The 22,231-nt window shown below is 33.7% G+C and overlaps 2 protein-coding genes across 2 annotated transcripts; one reads left to right on the forward strand and one right to left on the reverse strand.

Moving 5' to 3' along the window:
* LOC105158238 (pentatricopeptide repeat-containing protein At4g21300-like) lies at nucleotides 2,078-4,219 on the forward strand. The gene has a single exon (XM_011074916.2). It carries the CDS (start codon nucleotides 2,078-2,080, stop codon nucleotides 4,217-4,219), a length of 2,142 nt encoding a protein of 713 aa, XP_011073218.1.
* On the reverse strand, nucleotides 6,356-8,307 carry LOC105158961 (transcription repressor MYB6). The gene is made up of 3 exons (XM_011075888.2): nucleotides 8,107-8,307; nucleotides 7,873-8,002; nucleotides 6,356-7,321 (listed from the first exon to the last, which is right to left on the reverse strand). The coding sequence occupies exons 1-3, from the start codon at nucleotides 8,237-8,239 to the stop codon at nucleotides 6,631-6,633; spliced, it is 954 nt and encodes a 317-aa protein (XP_011074190.1). The 5' UTR covers nucleotides 8,240-8,307; the 3' UTR covers nucleotides 6,356-6,630.

Below are 22,231 nucleotides of genomic sequence, written 5' to 3' on the forward strand. Positions count from 1 at the left end.
TAGAATTTTAGTCCTGTAATTTAGGGGTAGCATTTTTTTATTTTGGGCGAATTAATTTTCACAATTAATCCTATAACTTTAAGTTTTTGGTAAGTTTAATCCTTTTCCGACTAACTTTTTATTGAAAAATTGCATGGGACATGCAAATTTCCAAATTAAATTATAATTTTAGTCTTGTAAACACCTTCGTGCAGGATTAGAAGCGTCAATCCAGCAACTCGTGTAGGACCCAATACCAACCTTCTTCAAAGCCTAAAATTGCAATTTAATTCGGTTAATTACAAGTTGTATGCAATTTTTTGATCAAATTTTTTGTAAAAATACTAAAATTATCAAAATTTTAAAGATACGAAATTAAATTACAAAAGCAATTCATGCAAGAGGAAAAAATGCCAATCCCAAAATTAAGAGACTAAAATTATAATTTTCCCTAAAGTATTCTTAGTGTTTCTCAAATTTAAATTTTCCCATTTAAATCTTGCTTTTAATTAATTGGGGAATATTGGGCCAAAAAATATATTTTAAAAAAAAAAAAAAAGGTTTCATGATGATTGAGGTGACCCACTACATGATCAATAATCTTTGTGGAAAGCCTATGAAAAAAGCCAACAACGTATTGAAAAGACTTTTTACCTTTGTTTATTTGATTACTATGCTTTAATTTGTTGGCTTTCTTTTATGTCCTGTTGAATTGCAAAGCCACTTTAATTTTGCAATTTAAGGAGCACTCTTTATTTTAGTAATTAAATTAGGTCAACGGTTTGATGTATAAAAAAATTTAAATTTGTGGATTCATCCCATGTTCTTAACTATATATTAACTTTTAACGTAATCCCCCTTGGTCCTGAAATTGAAAAAAAATCTACATATGAGACTAAATATGCGAATTGGTTTGAGTATGAGACTAAAATTGAAAACAGGTCCATTTGTGGGACCAAAAATGTAATTTACCCTATAAAAAAATTTAAATTTGTGGATTCATCTCATGTTCTTAAATATATATGTATATATATGAAAAAATATAATTTTAATCCTGTAATTTAGAAGTAGTATTTTTGATCCTACAGGAATTAATTTTCATAATTTAGTTCTTTAATATTAAAATTTTGACAATTTTTATTCTTTTTCGATCAAATTGCATGTGACTAACACATGACCCAATTGAATCGCAAATTTAGCCCTATAAAGTAGGGGTTGTTGGCATTTTTTATCCTGCAATTGATTTATATGACTAAAATTACTGTTTAAGTGGATCGTGCAAGTCATATTTTGGCCAAAAAAGGACTAAAATTATAAATTTATAGGACTAAATTGCAAAAATTAATTTGTATGGGACCAAATTGACACTTTCACTAAGTTACAAGACTAAAATTATAAATTTTCCATGTATGTGTAATTATTATTCAGATGTAGGAATTTTCTACTCGTAATGGGTTAGCTTGCAACATACTAGGGATCAAATGCGTCTTTTGTCTTGCGACAGTAGTCATTCTTTAACTTGTTATAGTAGTATTTTTGTTCTACATCTTTTTATTTTTTACGATTTCAGTCTTTTTTTCATCGGAATTCACCCCCATCGACAAGAGGAGTGAACTCCGACAAAAAAAAAGATTGAAATCACGAAAATTAAAAATATATAAGATCAAAATAATATCTAAAAATTTAGACAAAAATATACAATTTTTATGGGTTTAGTCTATTTTTAATAATAGCATGTTGTTTCTTTTGTATACTTTGAATTTATTGGTTAATCTAAAAATATTAATGTATTGAATATTGAATATTGCAATAATAATAATATGCTGATTGATTTAAAATTATTGATATTATATATATGCGGTCTCATTTAATAAAATATAATTTAATTTAATTATATTTTTTAATTAAAAAAAGCACGTATCAATCAAATATTAAAGCTAGAAGATCCGCAGTTAGCTTTGCACACAAGAACCTAACATGAACTTCTAGACCGCTGGGGCATTTCTTCGAACGGATTGTCATCACTGTTTCTTGTCCGTCCTCTAATATAATAATCAGCTATTCTATTTGAGCATTCGGCAAAACAAAGAACGCCGAGATGCACTCTATCACTTTGAATTCTTCCGTATCACTCTCTTGGGCAAATGTTAATTATCGCAATTCACACGTTGGTGAACCCAAGGTTCACCATGCAACCATGCACTATCCTCTGCTAAGGGAGAACACTTTCTCAAATGCACTTTTTTCACTACGTAAATGCACCGAAATCGAAGACCCGAAACTGGGTTCTTGTTTTCATGCCCAGATACTGAAGCTGGGAGTAGAATGTGATGTGTTTATCGGCAACTCTCTCATAAATATGTACTCAAAGTGTGACCAAATAAGGGACGCAGAAAATATGTTTGATCATATGCCTCACAGAACTGTTGTTTCTTGGACGTCAATGATGGCGGGTTATCAGCGTAACAGGCTTGCAGAAGAAACGATATTATTGTTTTCGCGAATGCTGGAGAGTCTGCGGCCTAATGAGTTCACTTTGGCAGTTGTTTTACAGGCTTGTGCATTGAAAGGTTATGAAGATTTGATTGAAGTCATTCACTGTTTTGCCATTAAAAGTGGGTTTATATTGGATGACTTCTTGCAGAATTGTTTGATAGACGCGTATGCTAAATTAGGGATGTTAAGAGCTGCAGAAAAGCTTTTGCAGAGGCTATATAGAAGAGATGTTGTTTGCTGGACTTCTGTTATTTCTGGTTGTGTATGCAATGGCAATGCTAAAACAGCTGTCGATTTATTTTGCAGTATGCAAGAAGATGGGGTCTTGCCAAATGACGTGACGATGTTAACCATTTTGCAGGCCTGCTCAGAAATTAATGACCGCAGGCTTATGCAGTGGATTCATGGATTGGTCTTGAAAGGGAGTTGGTGTGTGAGTGGACTAGTGTTGAATTCATTGATAGAGATGTACTCTACAAATGGGTACTTTAGGGAGAGTTTGACAATCTTTTGTCGTTTCTGCTTTAGGAATGAGGGTTTGTATCCTAGTCCTGAGACTATGGCGAGCCTTCTACAGGGGTGTGGAAACTGTGGGTCATTGAAGCTAGGGGAAGAGATTCATGGATACTTAATCAAACAGGGGTTTCTTCCCTGTACTATTGCGGAAAATTCGCTTATAAATATGTATGCAAGGAACGGTTGTGAAGATTCTGCATTCATCCTGTTTAGAACAATGGCCAAGAGAGATGTAATCTCTTGGAATACTATTATTAGTTGCTTCATTAAGAACAATCAGCCAGTGGCGGCATTGGGACTTCTTGGTGAAATTCACAGGGAAGGCTCACAAGATAATGTTTATCCAGATTTTGTCACATTACTTGCATCTCTTGAAGCTTGTTCAGACCTGGCCTTGCTTCTACAGGGTGAAGTCCTTCATGGCTACTTAACAAGAACAGGATTGCTTGGTGATATTTTTATCCAAAATGCTCTAATAGATATGTATGCAAAGTCAGGAAGGCCAGATTCTGCAGAGAATATCTTCAAGGAAATGCATGAAAGAGACATAGGGTCATGGAATTCAGTTATAGCAGCATATGGGATCAATGGAAATGGGACCTCTGCTTTAAAAGTGTTTGCTGATCTAGAAAGATCAGGGACCAGGAAACCCAACGCAATTACATTCACCAATGTTCTTTCAGCATGTGCTCATGCTGGGTTGATAGAAGAAGGTTTCAAGATTTTCAATTCAATGGAGAAACATCATAATATAAGACCAAGCATGGAACACTTTGCTTGCATGGTAGATCTGTTGGGAAGAGCAGGTAGAGTCGAAGAAGCAGATATGTTCATTTACAAGATGCCAATGCGACCAGGTCCTGATGTTTGGGCAGCTCTGTTGGGTGCATGTGTGGTTGTCGACAACGTGACCATAGCTGAAAAGGCAGCAAAAGAGCTTGCCATTATGGAACCAAGTAGCAGCATCTGGAGAGTTGCCTTGTCCAATGCATATGCTGCTGCCGGAAAATGGCAAGAAGCCGCAGAGATAAGGGCAGAATTCAGACGATCAAAGCAGTTCATAAAGGAAGGAGGTTGGAGCAGTGTCAATGTCGAGGGATATGAGTTCAGTTTCATGGCTGGAGATACTAAGCATCCCGAAAGTACACTGATCTATGGAATCATCGGCACATTGCAACATCACATGCAAGATCGCACTTCGATTTGCAGTACCGTCGTCATAACTTAGTAGGTCGACATTAATGAAGTGGAGGTGGATAGCTACAGCAAAAACCAACTGAACATTGTTTTGTGCAGGTAATATTAATTTGTACACTAGCAACTGAAGTTCATTCGTTTGTACCAATATATCTGAAGCAGAAGCTACAGCTTCCAGCTGCCAGATAATGTGGTTCATATGTTTGTATATTTAAACTTTAATTAACCTAAGAAATATATCGAATTTTATTCACTTTTTAATGCTAATTCACATTTTCAAAGTCTATTTATTTGATCCCCCCCCCCCCCCCCCCCCCCCGCCTCCCCTCAATTTGGACCAATATCCGAAATCTAATAATGTCCAAATTCAGACAAGTTTGTGAGCGGAGTAACAAGAGTTGATATGTGACATGGCCTCAAGGAAAAATGGCAATTTTAATCTTATCTTATATTATATGTAAATTACATGCAAATTTTCAATTAAATTGATCAGAAAATGACTAAAAAGGCAAAATTATATTTTTGGTCCTGTAACTTTAGACCATTAGTACTTTTGGTCTTGTAACTTACTTCATTTATACATTCAATCTTTTTTATGATGAATTTAATCTTAAGCATCCCACATTTGGTCCTATTTTGGCAAACTTAGTCCTAAATTGATAATTTTGGTCCTGACGACCAATAGTTATAAGGCCAAAAATGATATCTATTACAATGCATGTGAGAAGGATCAAAATTGTCAACACGGAACTAAATTTGTCAAAAAAAAAAAAAAACTAAATGTGATATGTCTAGGAGTAAATTCGTTAAGAAACGGACTAAGTATGTAGGGCCAAAATGCTAATTGTTTAAAGTTACAGGACCAAAAATGTAATTTTATCTAATTAAAATTGTCAAAATTTCAAAATTATAAGACTAAATTCAGAAAATTGATTCATAAAAAATAAAAAAAATGCCACCCTCATAATGAGCTACAGAACTAATTGAAATCATTGGCTCTTCAAACTCATCATTTCATTTTTAAAGTAAACAAAATTACTGGTTTTATTAAGTTAATTAAAACAATATTATAAAGAAATTAGAACATAGAGCAAACTACTTGAACTGAACTGTGGATACAACTTTCAGAACAAAGAAACTAATGAGATCAAAAGCTGGTTATAGATATGCATAAGTTTGTATCAAGTAAGGCATGTAATAAACCTACTTTTTGAATCCTCAATTTTTGTGAATATGAATAAGAATATGAAAAACAAAATATTTTTCTAATTTTTATCTTTTCTTTTCCTCACTGAAATTTTAATATGTCCTCAAAATTGTGTTAATTAGGTGATGAAAATTATTTTCAAGAAACTATGTGCATAAACATTACATTAGCCTCTCCTAATATTTGATGTATAAATACTTCTTTTTTTATTTAAAAAATTATTATACCCCCTAATATTTGACATAACTATGTAACCATTAGACGGTAAGATGAAAATATTAACTTTATACCTACTGAATTAATTTTAATTTTTCTAAAAAATAAAATAATGTTGGATGTGGTAAGGTGTAATTATAAAAAAATGTAAAAATTTGATGTTGGACTTATGTTATTAAAGAAATATAAAATTTTAAAAAATATATAAAATTATAATTCAGACTCCTAAAGGATATTTTGGAGCAGTTCAATATATTAGATAACATAACAGAAAAAAATGTTTGGACAGATGGTATTTTCGGGGCGTGGGGGGGCAAGTTTCAGTGGAGCTCGACGTGGTCCACCCAAATGAAAATTATTTATATCACTAGAAAAATATTACTATTGCCTAGCTACATTTTTAATGATTATGGACTAATAACTTTTGGTGAATAACTATTATCAATCATGGTTAAATAAAACGGATGCAAAATTTTAGATTATCCACTGGGAAAAATATTTTTTGCCATGGTTATGAGCCATGACTTTTAACTACACTCACAAAAGCTAAGACTCATGGCTATGGTCAATGACTATTGATTACGGCTATTTAGTTTAGCAATAGCAATTAGCGATGATTAGATATAATATTTGTTCCTGCTGTGTATATAGATATAAGGAGATTTTCGAACATAATATATTATGAAGGGAGTAATTAACTAACACAAAAACAGACATAATGTGAAGGAGCTGCAAAGTGGAGAATTTCATGATCGATCATCCTTTATTTCTTGTCCAATCCTTTACAACATGGTTCAAGAAAATTAAAACAACTCACATTTTCTCTGTCCAATGCCTCTCATTTCACCATCTCCAAGTATATATATAAATGTAAATAAAAGTTAAATCCACCCAAAAAAAGGAAATCCAAGAACCAATAAAACAAACATAAATAGAATTAGAAAGCACTCACATGCAATGCAGGATTAAATCTGGGATTAACTGTTATACTGTTCAGTTCTACTATAGATAGTTGTCAGTCATAGAGATGAGGGGAAAGAAGAGAGCATAGTCCCCATACTTGATGATGTTGGGATTATTTCATCTCCTGCAGTACCAAGTTGTCCCTCTGCTTGATCCCAGAAGAAATAGCTACTCGGACACTGCTGTGATGATGTCTCAATCCATTCATTTATCTCATTTCTCTGCAGGCAATCAAGTGATCCAATTTGTCCTCCTCCGATGCCTACGTTCATCCCATAATTTTGAACTTCGATGGGCACCATTATGTTCTCCATGATCGAATTCATCATTGGCCCCGTAAACTGTACCAATTCTGGTGTTTGGACCTGGCCATGTTGCTGCAGGTTTAGTTGCCATGTGTCTGAATTCAAGCCAGCATTGTTTTCTTGGAAGATTTGATCGATCCGGGACACGCTGGCGCTGGCGCTCGTTCCTTGAAAACTCGAGCCAATGTCGAAAATGAATGATGGGCTAGGTAGAGGGAATAGGGTTTCTTGCACCTGTGACTTTGTGGTTAGTTCTTGATTATTCAAGCAGTCTAGCTGCGGGTTTTGTGTGTACGAGAATTGGAAAGTTTGGTCGGACTTAGGTGTTTTGTTTGTCGAAGTTGAGGTAGGCTTTCTGATCTTCTTCTTGATCCATGAGTTCCAGTAGTTCTTGATCTCATTGTCCGTTCTCCCCGGCAAATGGCTGGCTATGTGTGCCCATCTGCACGTCGGGACACTTTAGTATTTCATGCAATGTACTTGTCTGAAGCTATGCTGAAACAACTTTAATTTTCTTGAAATTTCAGGGACAAAAAACAAAATGTGCAAAAGAAGGCATCGAAATTTCGCCTTGATTTTATGTGACAACGTCACTTGAAAAGTGCATTGTTTTTCAAATGAAAACATTCTACTAAACAAACTTCTGACATCGACTTCCTAACTTCTTCAGACATCTACACTATGTACATGATTTGTACTTCCCGATTCAAAATACGTACACATGCAAAGATACGGACATGGCGAATTTTGTCTAGAGCAGGCCGGAAACAGTGTTCATCACTGTCAGAAAATAGTTAAGCCATTGCTTTAAGCTTCTTCCAAATTATTATGACCTAATTAAGTCCCAGATGATTAATTCTAAGCACTGAATTGAAGTGCCCGAATCTTGTGTCTTAATTACTCCAACAACTTACAAAAATCGTACAACTACATGGTACTAATCTAATTATGCAATAACACAGATGCAATTTATAAACTAAGTAGTTCAAAAACCTGTTCCCGACAGCCCCATGTAGGCTGATAATCAGCTTCTCCTCTTCCGGCGTAAACCTCCCCCTCCTTATATCAGGTCTCAAGTAGTTTATCCACCTCAGACGACAACTCTTGCCGCATCTCTGAAGGCCTAAAAAGCCAGAATCAATCATGCACCGACGCCCATCAGAACTCATCACAACTCAAAATGTAAAACGCCTATGAATCATAACCAAACAAGTACAACGAGCGAACCTGCTTTCTCGGGCACTTCGCTCCAACAGCCGTAGCCGTGGGTGGTGATGTACCGGATGAGCTTCTCGTCCTCCTCCGGCGACCAGAGGCCGCGTTTCACCTTCTGCTGGTTGCAGCAAGAGTGGTGACCCATTGGGTTTCGGTTGATTTAGTCACTGCAGCGAACGGGTATCGCGCGATTAATTATTATTAATTGGTAGTATATTTAGGGTAAACAAGAAATATATTCTGACTGGTTCCGGCTATAAATATGTTGGGAGTTATTGGGATCCGACAGAAGAGCTGAAATTGGACCCTTTGATAGGTCCCATAAATGTTCCCATCTAACCCTGACATGACATTTTATCAACTCTCACTCCATCGATCAGTCTCTATGTATTATTATTACAAGTCTTTCGGCGTTCTATTTTCTACGTACACATGTATTACGTAACAAACTTCACCTACATATATAGCATCCATCGCGCTGCCGGTTGGTCCGTAGACTCTTCTTGCAGCCTCTTTCCATCCCCACTCCCCACACACACTTGCTACTTAAGACATTGAAAAACAATTAGCACTATTTTATTTTCATATATATATAGAATATCCATGTTATAAAAATTACATTACTTATTTTTATTTAAGGAAAAAAATTATGTGTAGTGTGTATATATTAAACGGAAAAATACAATTTAATCCATGTATTCTGAAAAATGAGTAATTTATTCTCCAGTGAAAAACAAAACAGCAATGTACCCTCTTGTGTTGTAATAGAGCAAAATACTCCTCTCGGCCCAGCAGTGAATTACACGCGCAATGCGTGCATCTGGGTATAAATGAATAAAATATTATTTTATTTATATGTATTTAATTTAATATATTAATACATATATATTTATATAAATAATATATAATATATTAATATTATATATTATTGTATAAAAATTATATATATAAATATTTTCCTTCTTCTTCATCCTCAACTCATCGAACTACCGTCGCCCTCACCACCATCTCTCTCCGCTCGCTCCACAGCCTACCTCAGCCCCCGCCACCACTGCCGTCGCCGCTATTGTCTCCTCCTCCTTCTCCCTCCCCCTCCACCGGTGTCTCTCTCTCTCTCTCTCTTTCTCTCTCTATATATATATATACACATATATCTATATATGTAAATAGATTTATTATAAAAGTATAAATATATATATTCAAATTTAATTATATATAATATTTTATTTTTCTTTTTCTTTTTATTTATGTGAATTTGATTTAAAATATATAAAATCTACATCATTAATTTATTAGTTAAATTTGGACCTTAGATCGATTTTAAGATCCAATGGTTATTAAATAAGAATATAAATATTATTTTAAATTTTAAATTAAAAATTGTTAAAAAAAAATAGAAAAAAGCGCGTGTTGAAATACGTCAGATGGGTAATTTGATCTATTTCTAATAACATAGGGGGTAAATTATTGGTTTTTTTTTTCACAGAGGGTTAAATTGCTCATTTCCCACAACACAGAGGGATAAATTGCATTTAACCCTATATTAAACAGGAGAAATAATATTTTTGGTCCCATAACTTAATGTCTTTCCACCTTTGGTATTATTGGACTACGAGATTCTCACTTTGAGTTTTGTATCTTTAATAAAGTAACAAATTTTTTTGGTCCCATGGGTTATTTTCGTTAGATATTTAACAGAAAAGGTCATGTGGTCGTTAAGTGCATGGGACCAAAAATATTTTTTTTTAAGTTATAGAATTAAAATTGAGAATCACGTAATCAATAGGATCAAAAAATATTGTAGCTAGCCCTAACGATTGGCCATGTACAAAGCATGTGATATTTTTCCTTAAAATATATAACATAAATATGTCGTGGATGAGATCAAAAGTGTTATTTTCTAAAAGTTATGAAACACAAGTGACAATCTCTAATGAAACCAAAAGTGAAAGGCCTTACGGAACGAAAAGGGATTCTTTCCTCTACTAAATATATATGGAACAGAAGAATTAGTGGAATTTGAAATAAAAAATTGAGTTTAATTTTCCATTTATGTTCTTGATTGATTGGAAAAATTACAATCTTGGTCCAATAACTATACGGATGGCAGTTGTAGTCCTGCTAGAATTGAAAAATACAATTAAGCCCTACAATTTTAAAAAAGTGGCACATAAGAACAAAACCTATCCAAATTTATATATTTGGCCAGGATTTGGCATCGGCTCCTCACATAATTAGCCCTAAATTCTGGCCAGATTGCAATGTTGGACGAATTTTGTTCTTGATGTGTTTTTTCTTTTAATTGTATGGATTAGTTGTCAATTTTAACTTCAATAGAATTAAAATTACTATTTTCTATAATTACGGGACTAAAATTAAATTTTTCATTATTATTTTCGCTTTTAACCTATATTTTTCTCTTTTAGGTCATTGATGGAATCATAATATACGAAAGACGTTAAGAAGATTTCACCTAATTTGAATATCATGGGGGCGTTAAATTACTTTGTTATAGGCCGACTCGATCTGTTTAATGGAGGAAAATTCATATCCTCCTCCTACATCAAAGTCCGACCACATTAGTCACGTACTTTGATCTTGTCGGATTTTGTTCGAGTGGTGAAAAGCTTAATTATTTAGTTAATGTGGTGTTTGGTAAAATCTTATATTATTATTCAATGATTTTCTTTTATCGAAAAACTTAAATATTTAGATGAGTTCATAGTTTAATATAATATGATAGGACGGAAAGTGTCACTGTCGTATAGTTAGTGGATCGAAATTGCACTTTTCCCTTATTAGATTTTGCAAGATATGAATTATACCCTTGAATTTTATGATTAATTGGATTACATAGCGAAAAATGATATTAGGATTTTTATTGGTTTTTAGATATAATTATGAAAAAAAATGCAAGCAACTCCCTTGTGATATTTCAAATAATCAAATTACCTCCTACGAAAAGAATAACAATTTACTTTTCTGTAATTTTAAAAATGCAGCAATTTACCTTCCTATGTTTTTCAAAATGAAGCAATTTATATACCTCTTTAAACAGAGAGATAAACTGCTTCATTTTATAAAATACAAAAGAATATATTATTATTATTATTTTTTATTTATTTACAATATCACAAGAAGATAAATTGCATTAAACTCTATAGTTATGTTTCAGAACAAATATATATATATATTAGAAAATGACCCCCAATATATATATATATTAGAAAATGACCCCCATACGCTGATACCTCCTCCTATATATATGTAAGAAGATTTTGTGTTGCCAAATGATAAAATATAGAAATGTAATAAAAGCTGTACCACTTGGATTTTACTTCCAATTGCAGCTTCAGCTTGTTCGTGAATTCTGGTTGTTGGAAAGACGCATGAAATTCACGTTATACAGTACTACTCCATATGTTATTTTCATTCTGACTTCCAGAACTATGTACGTGCAAATCTTTTCACTGTTCTGACATCATCGGAATTTAAGTACCCATCAAATAAATATAGTATAAGATGTGTCCATCGAACAAAAACAAAAGTGCTCCGCAACTATACATGTTGCCCCTATCGATCGTCCAAGAAAAGTTACGATGTATAGTATTATCTCCTGTCTTTACATGATTATGAACCCTGAAAAATGTATTAGCTATTTTCACAAAAATTACAATCGATGATTATTACGAGGTCGTGATTAATTATAATTATTTATTACGGTTAATTTTTTTTAGTTACGACGATTCATCATGATTAAATGTTACATTTCTTTCGTATAAACCATCATAATTATGGTTTGACTAAGTTAGAAAATTGAGAGAGTTGTGAATGAGTTATTGCAATTATAAGGATATGTGGGGTGGTTGTTATACGAGGTGGACAATACAAGTTGTGGTAATAAAAGGATGAGAATGTTTTGCTTAATCAGCAGAAAAATCGCGGCTTAAATGCATTTTTGGTCTTATAATTTAGGTTATTTGGTATTTTCGTTCTTTAATTTTTTAGTAGAGCATTTTGATCCTACATCCTTTTAATTTTTGAAATTCTACTTCTTTTTCTGCTGGAGTTCATCCTTTTTCCAGAGAAATGCATGTGCCTCTTACGTGATATTTTTAAAATTGGGGTTTTTTTTTTTTCTATTGGTCAACTTCTACTCGTGTTTTTGTCCTTTAACTCTCTGCGGTAACATTTTCGTCCTACATCTTTTTATTTTATTCCTTTTTTTCATTGTCATTCACCCTTCTCGTCGGTGGAGGTGGAGTCCGACAAACAAAAGGACTAAGTTATAAAAATTAAAAAAAATATATAGTATCAAAATACTACTCTAAAAAAATAATGAACAAAAACGAAAAATACCCTAAGTATCGGATCGAAAATACCAGTCAAGGAGAATTGCGTTTGTATCATATGTACTGATTAGAGTTCCTATAGCCGACCTATTGACACTAATCAAGAACCAAGTCCTAACAATGTGGGGATCATCAAGACACTGATCAGTACGTATGTTTAGCCTTATCAAACACTTTGGTAGAATTCAAATTCTCATCGTGGTGTGACAAAATCAACCTTAATCCATCTATCCAAATGAAACCCTACACAAGTATTAGAATAAATTACATTAGAATTCCCTGAATTCAAGTCTAATTCTAAGTACAGCTTCTTTCAGTAAAATTTTCGAGTATGCTTTGAAATTATAGTTGTGATTACAAGTACATCCACTCGCTATACAGTATCCCCTCAAGAAATGTACCTGTAATTTTACAAAGAATCAATAGAAGTGTTTGTATAATTAAATTTAACATTAAGGGATGTCGACATAATTTCGAGGGTAAATTACATTTTTGGTCCCATAGGTGGACCTATTTCCAATTTTGGTCCCATACTCAAACCAATTCGCACATTGAATTCTATATGTGTTTTTGTTGTTTTTCAATTTGAGGACCATTGAGGGATTTTCATCCAATTGATAACGACAGTAGTTCTCTCCGTTATTCAATACAATCAAAATAAGGGTAAATTATATCTTTGGTCCCATAAGTGGACATGTTTTTAATTTTGGTCCCACACATAATATGCGAATTAGCCTGAGTGTGAGACCAAAATTAAAAACAAGTCCACTTATGGGACCAAAAATATAATTTACCCTTATTTTGATTGTATTAACTAACGGAGAGAGCAGCTGTCGTTATCAATTGGACGGAAATCCCTCAATGGTCCTCAAATTGGAAATATATATATATATATATATGTATGAGACTCAATGTGCGAATTGACCTTAGTGTGGAACCAAAATTGAAAACAGGTCCACTTATGGGACCAAAAATATAATTTACACTAATTTAGATAATCCACTCCTAAAGGATCACTTATTAATAATAAACCAATGTCCAAAAATTTTCAAAATATGGTCTGCAGATACAATAACATATGAATTACGTGTGATGAGGACAGATTGTCGGCAGGGCAACTTAAATTAAGTTAGAAGCTAATTCATATGCATGTATTTTTTATTTGTCTTGCTAATGTATAAATCAAAGGTTTTTTTTACATGCATAATTAATAATAATACGTAGAAAGAGAAAGGCATGATTTGAATGAAAGGGATGGTGAATTGATGCTAATCATCCACCATACTGATTTGAAAATCGCGACTTTTGCTTGGATGGAGCTGAAGCTGAATTTGGAAGTAAAATACAAATCATTCTAAAAATGACGCTTTTAAGAGAGAGAGAGAGAGAGAGAGGTGTGAGAAAGGAGGAATGATTAAGCTTAGCTTTAAGGGGGGGCAAATGGCAATTGAGTAAGTTTGGGGCCCTACCTCATATTTTAAGAAACTATTTTCACAAAAACAAACATGTGAATGCTTCCTTCCTTAACCTTTTTGTTTTTTTTTTTTAAAGGTAAAATTAGTATCAGCTTTTTTAAGATTTAGTATAATTATAAAATATATTTTGTTGTTTGAAAAATTATCGATACCCCATGATCGTCTAATAATTAGCTCAATCCATTAATTTTCGTTAGGTTTTTAATCCATTTTTTTGTGGTGAACTGTCTAAAATGTCATTACGGGTCTAAATTATGAGTTTACTTAGTTTAAAATTTTATAAAATTTTTTATGAACTAATTGGATAATTTCTTTTATAGTTTTTTTAGAATTTTCCGTCCACCATGTTTGATTTTTTTATATTTTTTTAAAAAATCAAATTAAACACAACAAGGGTAAAGTTGACAATTTCAGACCTTTATCCAGTGGTTACATGATTTTATCAAATATTTGAGAGGTAATTTTTCAAAGAGCGAAACGGTATTCACAGTGATGAACTTATCTATTTTTTAATCGAGTTAAATCTCCCATGGTTATCATAACTATGAGAATAGAACTTTTACCGCTACACAAGAATTGATAATTTCATGTTGTACAAATTACTACGTACAATTTATAAAGTATGATAAAATTAATATTATCAACTACGGTCAAATAAATAGATGGAAAATATTTAACATTTTAACCACAATAAATCAACATTTGTCATATTATTAATCAGGGCTAAAGTATTCATAATTTTTCACTATTATAATTAGTGTTTTGGACTCCCTTACTGAAATAAAGGTCGATAACTGTTGAGATGCTTTAATTTATCACTATACACCTCTACTTTTCACTTTTTTTTTTCTATGTTAGTTAGTCATGATAAAATATTATATATTTTTTTACAATATATGAAATATTATCCGCATAAAGACTTGCTGGGATATTCCTAATATGATTATCGTCCCCCGATCGTTGTGGTTTATTGTATATAAATTAGGTGTAGAAAAAATTAAATATTTAAAATTTATTTTGAACAATATTGTTTTACTTTGTCATACGAGTAATTGATACAATAACCTTTTTTTTTTTAAGTTTTTAATTGTTTTTTCTATGTTTGCGGGTGATACGATTCACACTTTGCTTCCCTTGGCCGAACAGCTCGTGGTCTGCCGACGTGTTGTGGGCTGCTAGTAGATGAAGGGGCAAGCACGCGATATTTGCGTCCTATCGTGCCTTACTTGATTCCTTGATTTATCACATTTGGCGTGAGCGTAATCTTTGACGTTTTGATAGGAGCCATCGTGATTCACGGACTTTGAGTACACTTATTTTTAAAGATGTGTGATAGAGGATTCTTAGTGTTCAACTTCCTTATACTATTAGTACATGCACACTTTATCGTTTATAGCGGATTCCTTAGCCTGTCGAGAAATCCACCTAGTTGATGCTTGTTATACTGTACTTATGTACCCCTTTACTTAATGAAATTTATATTTATAAAAAAAAAAATTCTAATTTTTTAAACTTTATTTGAATTAACCTACGTCTTTCTGTAATGCTTCTTCCACAGTAAAAAATATTACAATTATCCATAACCAAGTACTATAAATTAATTAAAACCAACTTATAATATATATATATATATATATACTCATACAAATGACAGATTACATGTCTCGACAGTAATTTAAGCACACTCAATGTGTTTACATAATTAAATTATATTTTATTATATTTTTTAAGTAAATAAAAATAAAAAAGAAAGATGAAATGAATAATAGATCAAAAATAATAAAATAAACTGATGTGTATAAAATAAGAAACTATCCCTCTAAAAAAAATTATCATTTAAATTAATTAATCAAAAAAAATATTTTTGTGGAAGAAATAATTGCTACTCCCCTTAATAAATAATATAAATTAATAACTCACAAATAAGTTGAGGTCCAATGACTTGTTCGGATCCCTCGATCTGTGGGTCTTCATAGTCTATTTTAGTATATAATTACACTCCCTTGAGATTTGTTTCTTTTTTTTTTTTTAATATCAGCAAATTCAATTAATTTTAACTAATGCAGGGACTTACTTGTTAGACGTAAGCAACCTTTAGGAGTGTTAGAAATAATTTCCTAAACCACAAGGAGTTTACATAGAATTACACCAAACCTCAGGGAAGGGGAGTGTAACTCGCCTTCCCTGAGTTTGGTGTAATTACATGTAGATCTCTTATGGTTTGAAAAATTATATTTAATACCCCTGAAGTTTTGTTCCTTCTAACAAAGAGGTCCATCTGTTAGTGAAAATTTACTGAATTTGCTGATATTAATAAAAAATTAAATAAAAAATAATATTTACCATTAATTGACTTATTGCAGGTCAATTTTTTTTTCTGAACAAACTACCCTTATAACGGTAAAGATATATCTTCTCACATGCATTCATTTGTGAAGACTAATGAGGGTAATTTGATCATAAAAAGATTAATTTGACCTGCAATAAATCAACAATAAGTTAATTTGGGGTAAATATAAATTTTTTTCATTCAATTTTTTATTAATATAAGTAAATTCGATTAATTTTGACTTATGGATGGACTTACTTGTTAGACGAAAATAAATTTTAGAGGTATTAGATAATTTTTTTCAAATCATAAAGGATCTACGTGTAATTATACCAAATTTCAAAAGAGGAAAGTGTAATTGACTCTATTAATCAATTATATATATATATAACATTGATAATTAATGTATGCCAATTATTAATAATTAAAATTCATGATATAATTAATCAATTTACTAAAAAAAAATAAAATAGAAGGCCTCCACTATAATTAAATTGTGGTCCTCGTGAGTGTGACCTTTTGCTGTCATTAGTACTTTGATTTTGGGGATTTGGTCAATTGCGTCCAGTTATGGGCCCATCCGGTGGACCCCGTCCCCCCATCATTAGAATTTAGACGCATAATCTCTTTTTTGTTTTTGTTTTTTTTTTTTGAGTTTGAGTCATACAAATTTAAGTAATTAATTTATTTTTAATAATAGTATTTTTTAATTATATTGAAATTTGTCAATTAATTTAGAATTATTGATATATTTTATATTGAAAAGTGTAATAATTGTAGGTTGGTTGATTTTAAAATATTGCTAGACATATATATTCATTAAAAAAGAATCCCCTCTTCTTTTTTAAAAAAAATTTTACTTGTTCCCTTGGCTAGAATCTTTTAATTCCCTGTCCAAAATCTTCTTTCTGGTGGGACATTATATTCCATATCGAATTTCGTTGAAGCAAATAATAATCATATACTAAGTGTTAGTTAATTAATTAATTAATAATAATAATAATATACTAAGTTTATTGTATGATGACTATTTTAAACACTAAAGTTAAATATAGCTACACCCTGTAATATTTTTTAGGAATTGTTTGTATAAGCATTTGAATAAGGGGTTTAATTGTAATTTTGTAAAAGAAAAATCTGACGTAATTATATATTTTGACATAATTTTAAGTGATGTCAATATAATTTATCCTTAAAAAAAATGTCTAGAATGTCCTAACCAATTTCGATCGAATTGCAAATGACGGGATTAATAATATAATTATTATTGTGCGCTAGGTGTTGTTTCCATGCTCGTCATATTGATATTTTTTTCTTACGAAAACAAAAATAAATTATATTATATGATATATTATGAATTTAACTCTATCAAATATATTAATAATTTATGAGTAAATTATAGCTGCTTTTACTGAAATCAGTATAATTACAACTATCTTTTTATTGTTTGAAAAATTACAAATACCACCATCAAATAAAGAATAAGTATGTAGTCCTTAGGCAGTTAGGTAAAATTGCTACTTTACACTTGCTGAATTATTTTTTAGAAAAAATATCTAAAAAATAAAAAGATTTGAGGGCAGATAAAGTAAATAATCCATAGAGAATATTACTTCATAAAAGTATTTTATAAGCTTCTGAAAAGTATATATTATTATAATTAATAATTCAAAAGGTAATTTTGGACAGGTTTTCACAAAATTTGGATGAAAACATAGCGAAATGGGCTTGTTGCACCAGAAAAATTATAACATTTAACTACAGTTAATTACCATGGATAAAAACAAATAGCCGTAGCAAATGATTATTGACCACAACAACGCAACGGCTGTTAGTCATGATTTTTGTGAGAGTAGCTAAAATATTTACAATGGTTAAGAACCATGACAAATATTTTGACCATGACTTTTAGCCATGACAAATAACTTTTTCATGGTGGAAAAATTATTTTTTTGCATTGTTTTTATTTAACTGTAATTAATAGTAGTTGATGCTCCCTAAAATTATTGGGTCAAACTCACAAGCTAGACATACAAGTTCAGCCGGCTAAGAGTGCAGTTGGCTCATCAGCAGGATGGATAAGGACCCACTAGCAGGACAATAAAGCCCATCAGGGAAGATTGGCCCACAGGCTTACTTGCTACTTTATTGAACCGGTATACCCAAAAAATAAGCCCATTTCAACCGAACAGATCATCATATAGTTGGGAGGACACATCGTATAGCTTGCCAACACATTTGTACATATCACCCTAGGTGGTTCCAAGTAAACCGGTGGCAAATGAGTTGGAAAATTTATAAATAACTAACTCCCGAATTTTTAATCAGGTTTGGTAGGATTTAGTCCAACTCACGTATCTCAGACAATATTTATCTAAATCACCAACGATTTGTTGCAGATGACAACCAACTCAAATAGCTTTATAATGGGGTAACGAACTTAGTAATTGATCATGTACCTAACTCTATACAAGCCCATAAATAGATATCTTGTGCAAGTTTATGGTAACACCACATTTATTCTCAAACTCTCGTTTTCTTACTCTGTTCTCTCTTGATTTTTTGAGCTATTCTAAGCTTATATTTTGCACTCCACACAAATATTTATTATCTCTAATCATATCTCACCATTATTCTCATTTTATTTCAAGTTTTTCTTTTATTTTCTCTTTAATTTGTTACCTTAAGCATTAGAGTGCTAATCTCTACTTTGCAGGGCTAGTCCTCTGATAATCTTTGAATTTTCTTGAAGATCCTTCGACTCTTGTGGTGTGGCCAAATTTCTGGTACTCATCATTTGCGCCGTCTGTGGGAACATTGAGCTTTGGCATGAGAAATGAAAATTTTCAACAATGGAGGTGATCACAGATCCTACAAGGGAGACTCGTCCCTCCCTGCTGCATCTGGACATATTGTTCCACCTACAGACCCCACTTTGGGAGATGCTAACATCCTTGGTCCAGATCCAGCACCAAGAGTTGATGCTCCGATTCCAACTCTAACTCTTGACCAAGCAGTTGGACCTGTTATTTTGAATCCACTCTCCTGTGAACAACTTCGTCAATTCGTCATGGAGACCATCAACTCAATCCTTCGCGGCTCTCAAGCCAGCGGAGCAGGACCCTCTTCCCAACAGGAAAAAGGAGGAATACCCGGAGTTTGGACATGGACGAGCAGATTCCTGCTAGACTTCAGCAAAATTGATCCACCCCTACTGATTTTGCAAGCAAAGAGGTAGCCGGACATCAGCCCCTGGTATCCGGCAGTCCCTAAAGAAGGAGATGGTGGAACTTCGCTAGCAAGTGACAAAAGAGACTATGCCTGCTATGCCATTCCCTTTAGTAAATAATCATGGTTGAAGAACTTCCTGTTCACTTTTGAGCACACCTACTTGCTTATGACGATACCACTGATCCAACTGAACATATACTAATGGCATTAAATGTCGTGTTTTCCTTACTACACTAACAAATTCTACCAGCAATGGTTTGACCAGCTTCTAGCTAGATCGGTCTTTCGCAGAATTTAACTCTCTCTTCCAACACCAGTTTACAAACAGTAAGAAATACTAAAAGTCAGTTATCAGCCTTATTGGGGTCAAGCAGGAAGATAGTGAGACTCTAAGGCTCTATGTTCAGCACTTCAACACAACCATCCTTGAGGTCCTAGCAGCTCACCAGGAGATGTTAGTCAGTGCATTCACCTAAGGACTCCATGGAGGTCCCCTTTTTGAGTCCCTAGCTAAGAAGCCAGCGGTTGACTTTCTATACATGCTAGCTCGGGTTGAAAAGTACATGAACCTAGAGAACGCCTAACTGGTGAGGAGCAATCGAGATAGGCGGAGGGAGAACAAGTTGTACTCCTCCAGCAGGAGCAGAGGAGAGCCTAGGGAACGGTACAATCCCTTTGATCCAAAAAAACGAGCAGTATAACCCGCTCATCACTAGCCCAGCTAGAATACACGTGGCAATTGACCAACATCCTGCCTTACAATGACCTAAAGGCTCAGAGAAAGGTACCCAGCTCCCAAAATCTAAACATTTTTGCAGGTATTACTGGGAGTATGGGCATGACACCAATCAGTGCCGCTAGCTAAAGCAAGAGATAGAAAGACTTATACAAACCGGCTACCTAAAGGATTACGTGGACAAAGAAATATGGATGAAGAGAAGAAATAACGCTCTCATCACTGCAGAGCAAGCAAACTGGATCAGCGCATCAAAGGATGCAAGGGCACGACTTTATCTTATGTAGGACGATTACAAATTATTTAATCTGTTCTTACTGCCGTTAGTATCTATTGGGCGACGACCCTTGAGCGAGGGGGTTTTTGGGGTTGGAGGAAATTCCTTCGCTCACGGCCACTTCTCCATCCTTTTATTCATTATTTCATAGGGGATGGAACTACTTTTTCGCTATGGCACGATCCTTGGTATGATCTTGATCCACTCATCCAACAGTTCCCGCAGGGCCCTCGACTTACAAACACTATGAAAACGAATAAGGTTGTGGTTTTCCTTCTAGATGGGCAATGGTGTTGGCCCTCTATCACTAACGCTCACTCCCTACAACTCTTACATTCCGGTCCACCCATCCATGGAGGGGCTAATCGTATCCTTTGGCGGTAAAAAGATACACAACTAACACTTGCTATGATGATTTGTTCACTACGGGGTAAAAGGCCCAAGGTAGGCTGGTCTTCACTATTGTTGGGCTATTTCAAAACTCCTAAACATGCTTTTGTGTTATGGCTGGCGATCCTTGGTAGACTCTCTACTGTGGAAGCCTTGGTTGGCTCATCTTAATATTTCCTGTGTACCTTGTTTTGATGGTGCTGATTAGACTCATGGTCATCATTTTTTTTGCTGCACTTATTCGCATGGCTGCTTGAGGGTGATTCGACGCACACTTCGGTTCGATTGGCCAAACCGATGCGTCTTATGGGCTGCTCGCAGATGGAGACGCAAACACTATGTTTCTATGGCCTACCACGCTCTTTTGGACTCGTATGTGTACCATATCTGACGTGAGTGCAACATTAGGCGATTTGATGGAGTACATAGAGATACACGCACTGTGGGTGCGCTGATGGTTCGAGATGTGCAGTAGAGGATTCTTAGTATAGAATTACCTACTGCTATTAGCACTTGTGCGCTTTACCGCTTATGGCAGATTCTTTAGCCTGTTGAGGAAACCGCTTAGATTAAGCAAGTTGTATTGTACTATTATACTTTTTCTTACTTAATGAAAATTACCTTTACCGAAAAAAAAAAGGAACAAGCAGAGGATCTCTAGGAGGCTTTCTCGACCATGAAATGCTTATAACTTCAGAAAGTTTTATTTGTGAAATCCCTAGTCTTTATTTACAACTTGTTGTCCTTGTAATCAAGCATTATCGCATATGAATAAAAGAAATTCTTGCTTCCCATCTTGTGTTACTTCCAGGTTCAGTTTTTAGCTCCTAGCTGACTCTAAATAAACTGTCAGCACCAACTAGCGCATGTTTTTACATAAGTCATTCCTACCTGGCATACGCACTTACGAAGCTGCTACCAGCCAGCGCATGCTCCAAATAAATCCGCCACCGGCTAGCGAATCCTTTTAATAAGCTGCCCCACCCCTAGCTGGTGCACGCTTTTAATAAGCCGCCCCTAGCTGGCGCACACTTCTACATAAGTCGCCCCTAGCTGGTGCACGTTTCTAATAAGTCGCCCTAACTGGTGCATGCACTTACATAAGCTACCACCATTTGGTGCACGCAGTGACATGAGCCACTAGCGCACGTATCCAACTCAACCATCACCAGTTGACACATACATCTTACAAACAGCTATCAGCTAACACACTCACTTCAGTTTCTAGCTGCATTCTATTGGCACATTTATTTTAGTATAATGCTAATAAAACCTGCTTAGACTAACTTACTACTTGAGTTATATCCTTGCTAATTTATTATGAGATATGTTCTATCCTACTAATGA

This window comes from Sesamum indicum, linkage group LG1 (assembly GCF_000512975.1).
Source record: "Sesamum indicum cultivar Zhongzhi No. 13 linkage group LG1, S_indicum_v1.0, whole genome shotgun sequence".
Classification (NCBI taxonomy): Eukaryota; Viridiplantae; Streptophyta; class Magnoliopsida; order Lamiales; family Pedaliaceae; genus Sesamum; species Sesamum indicum.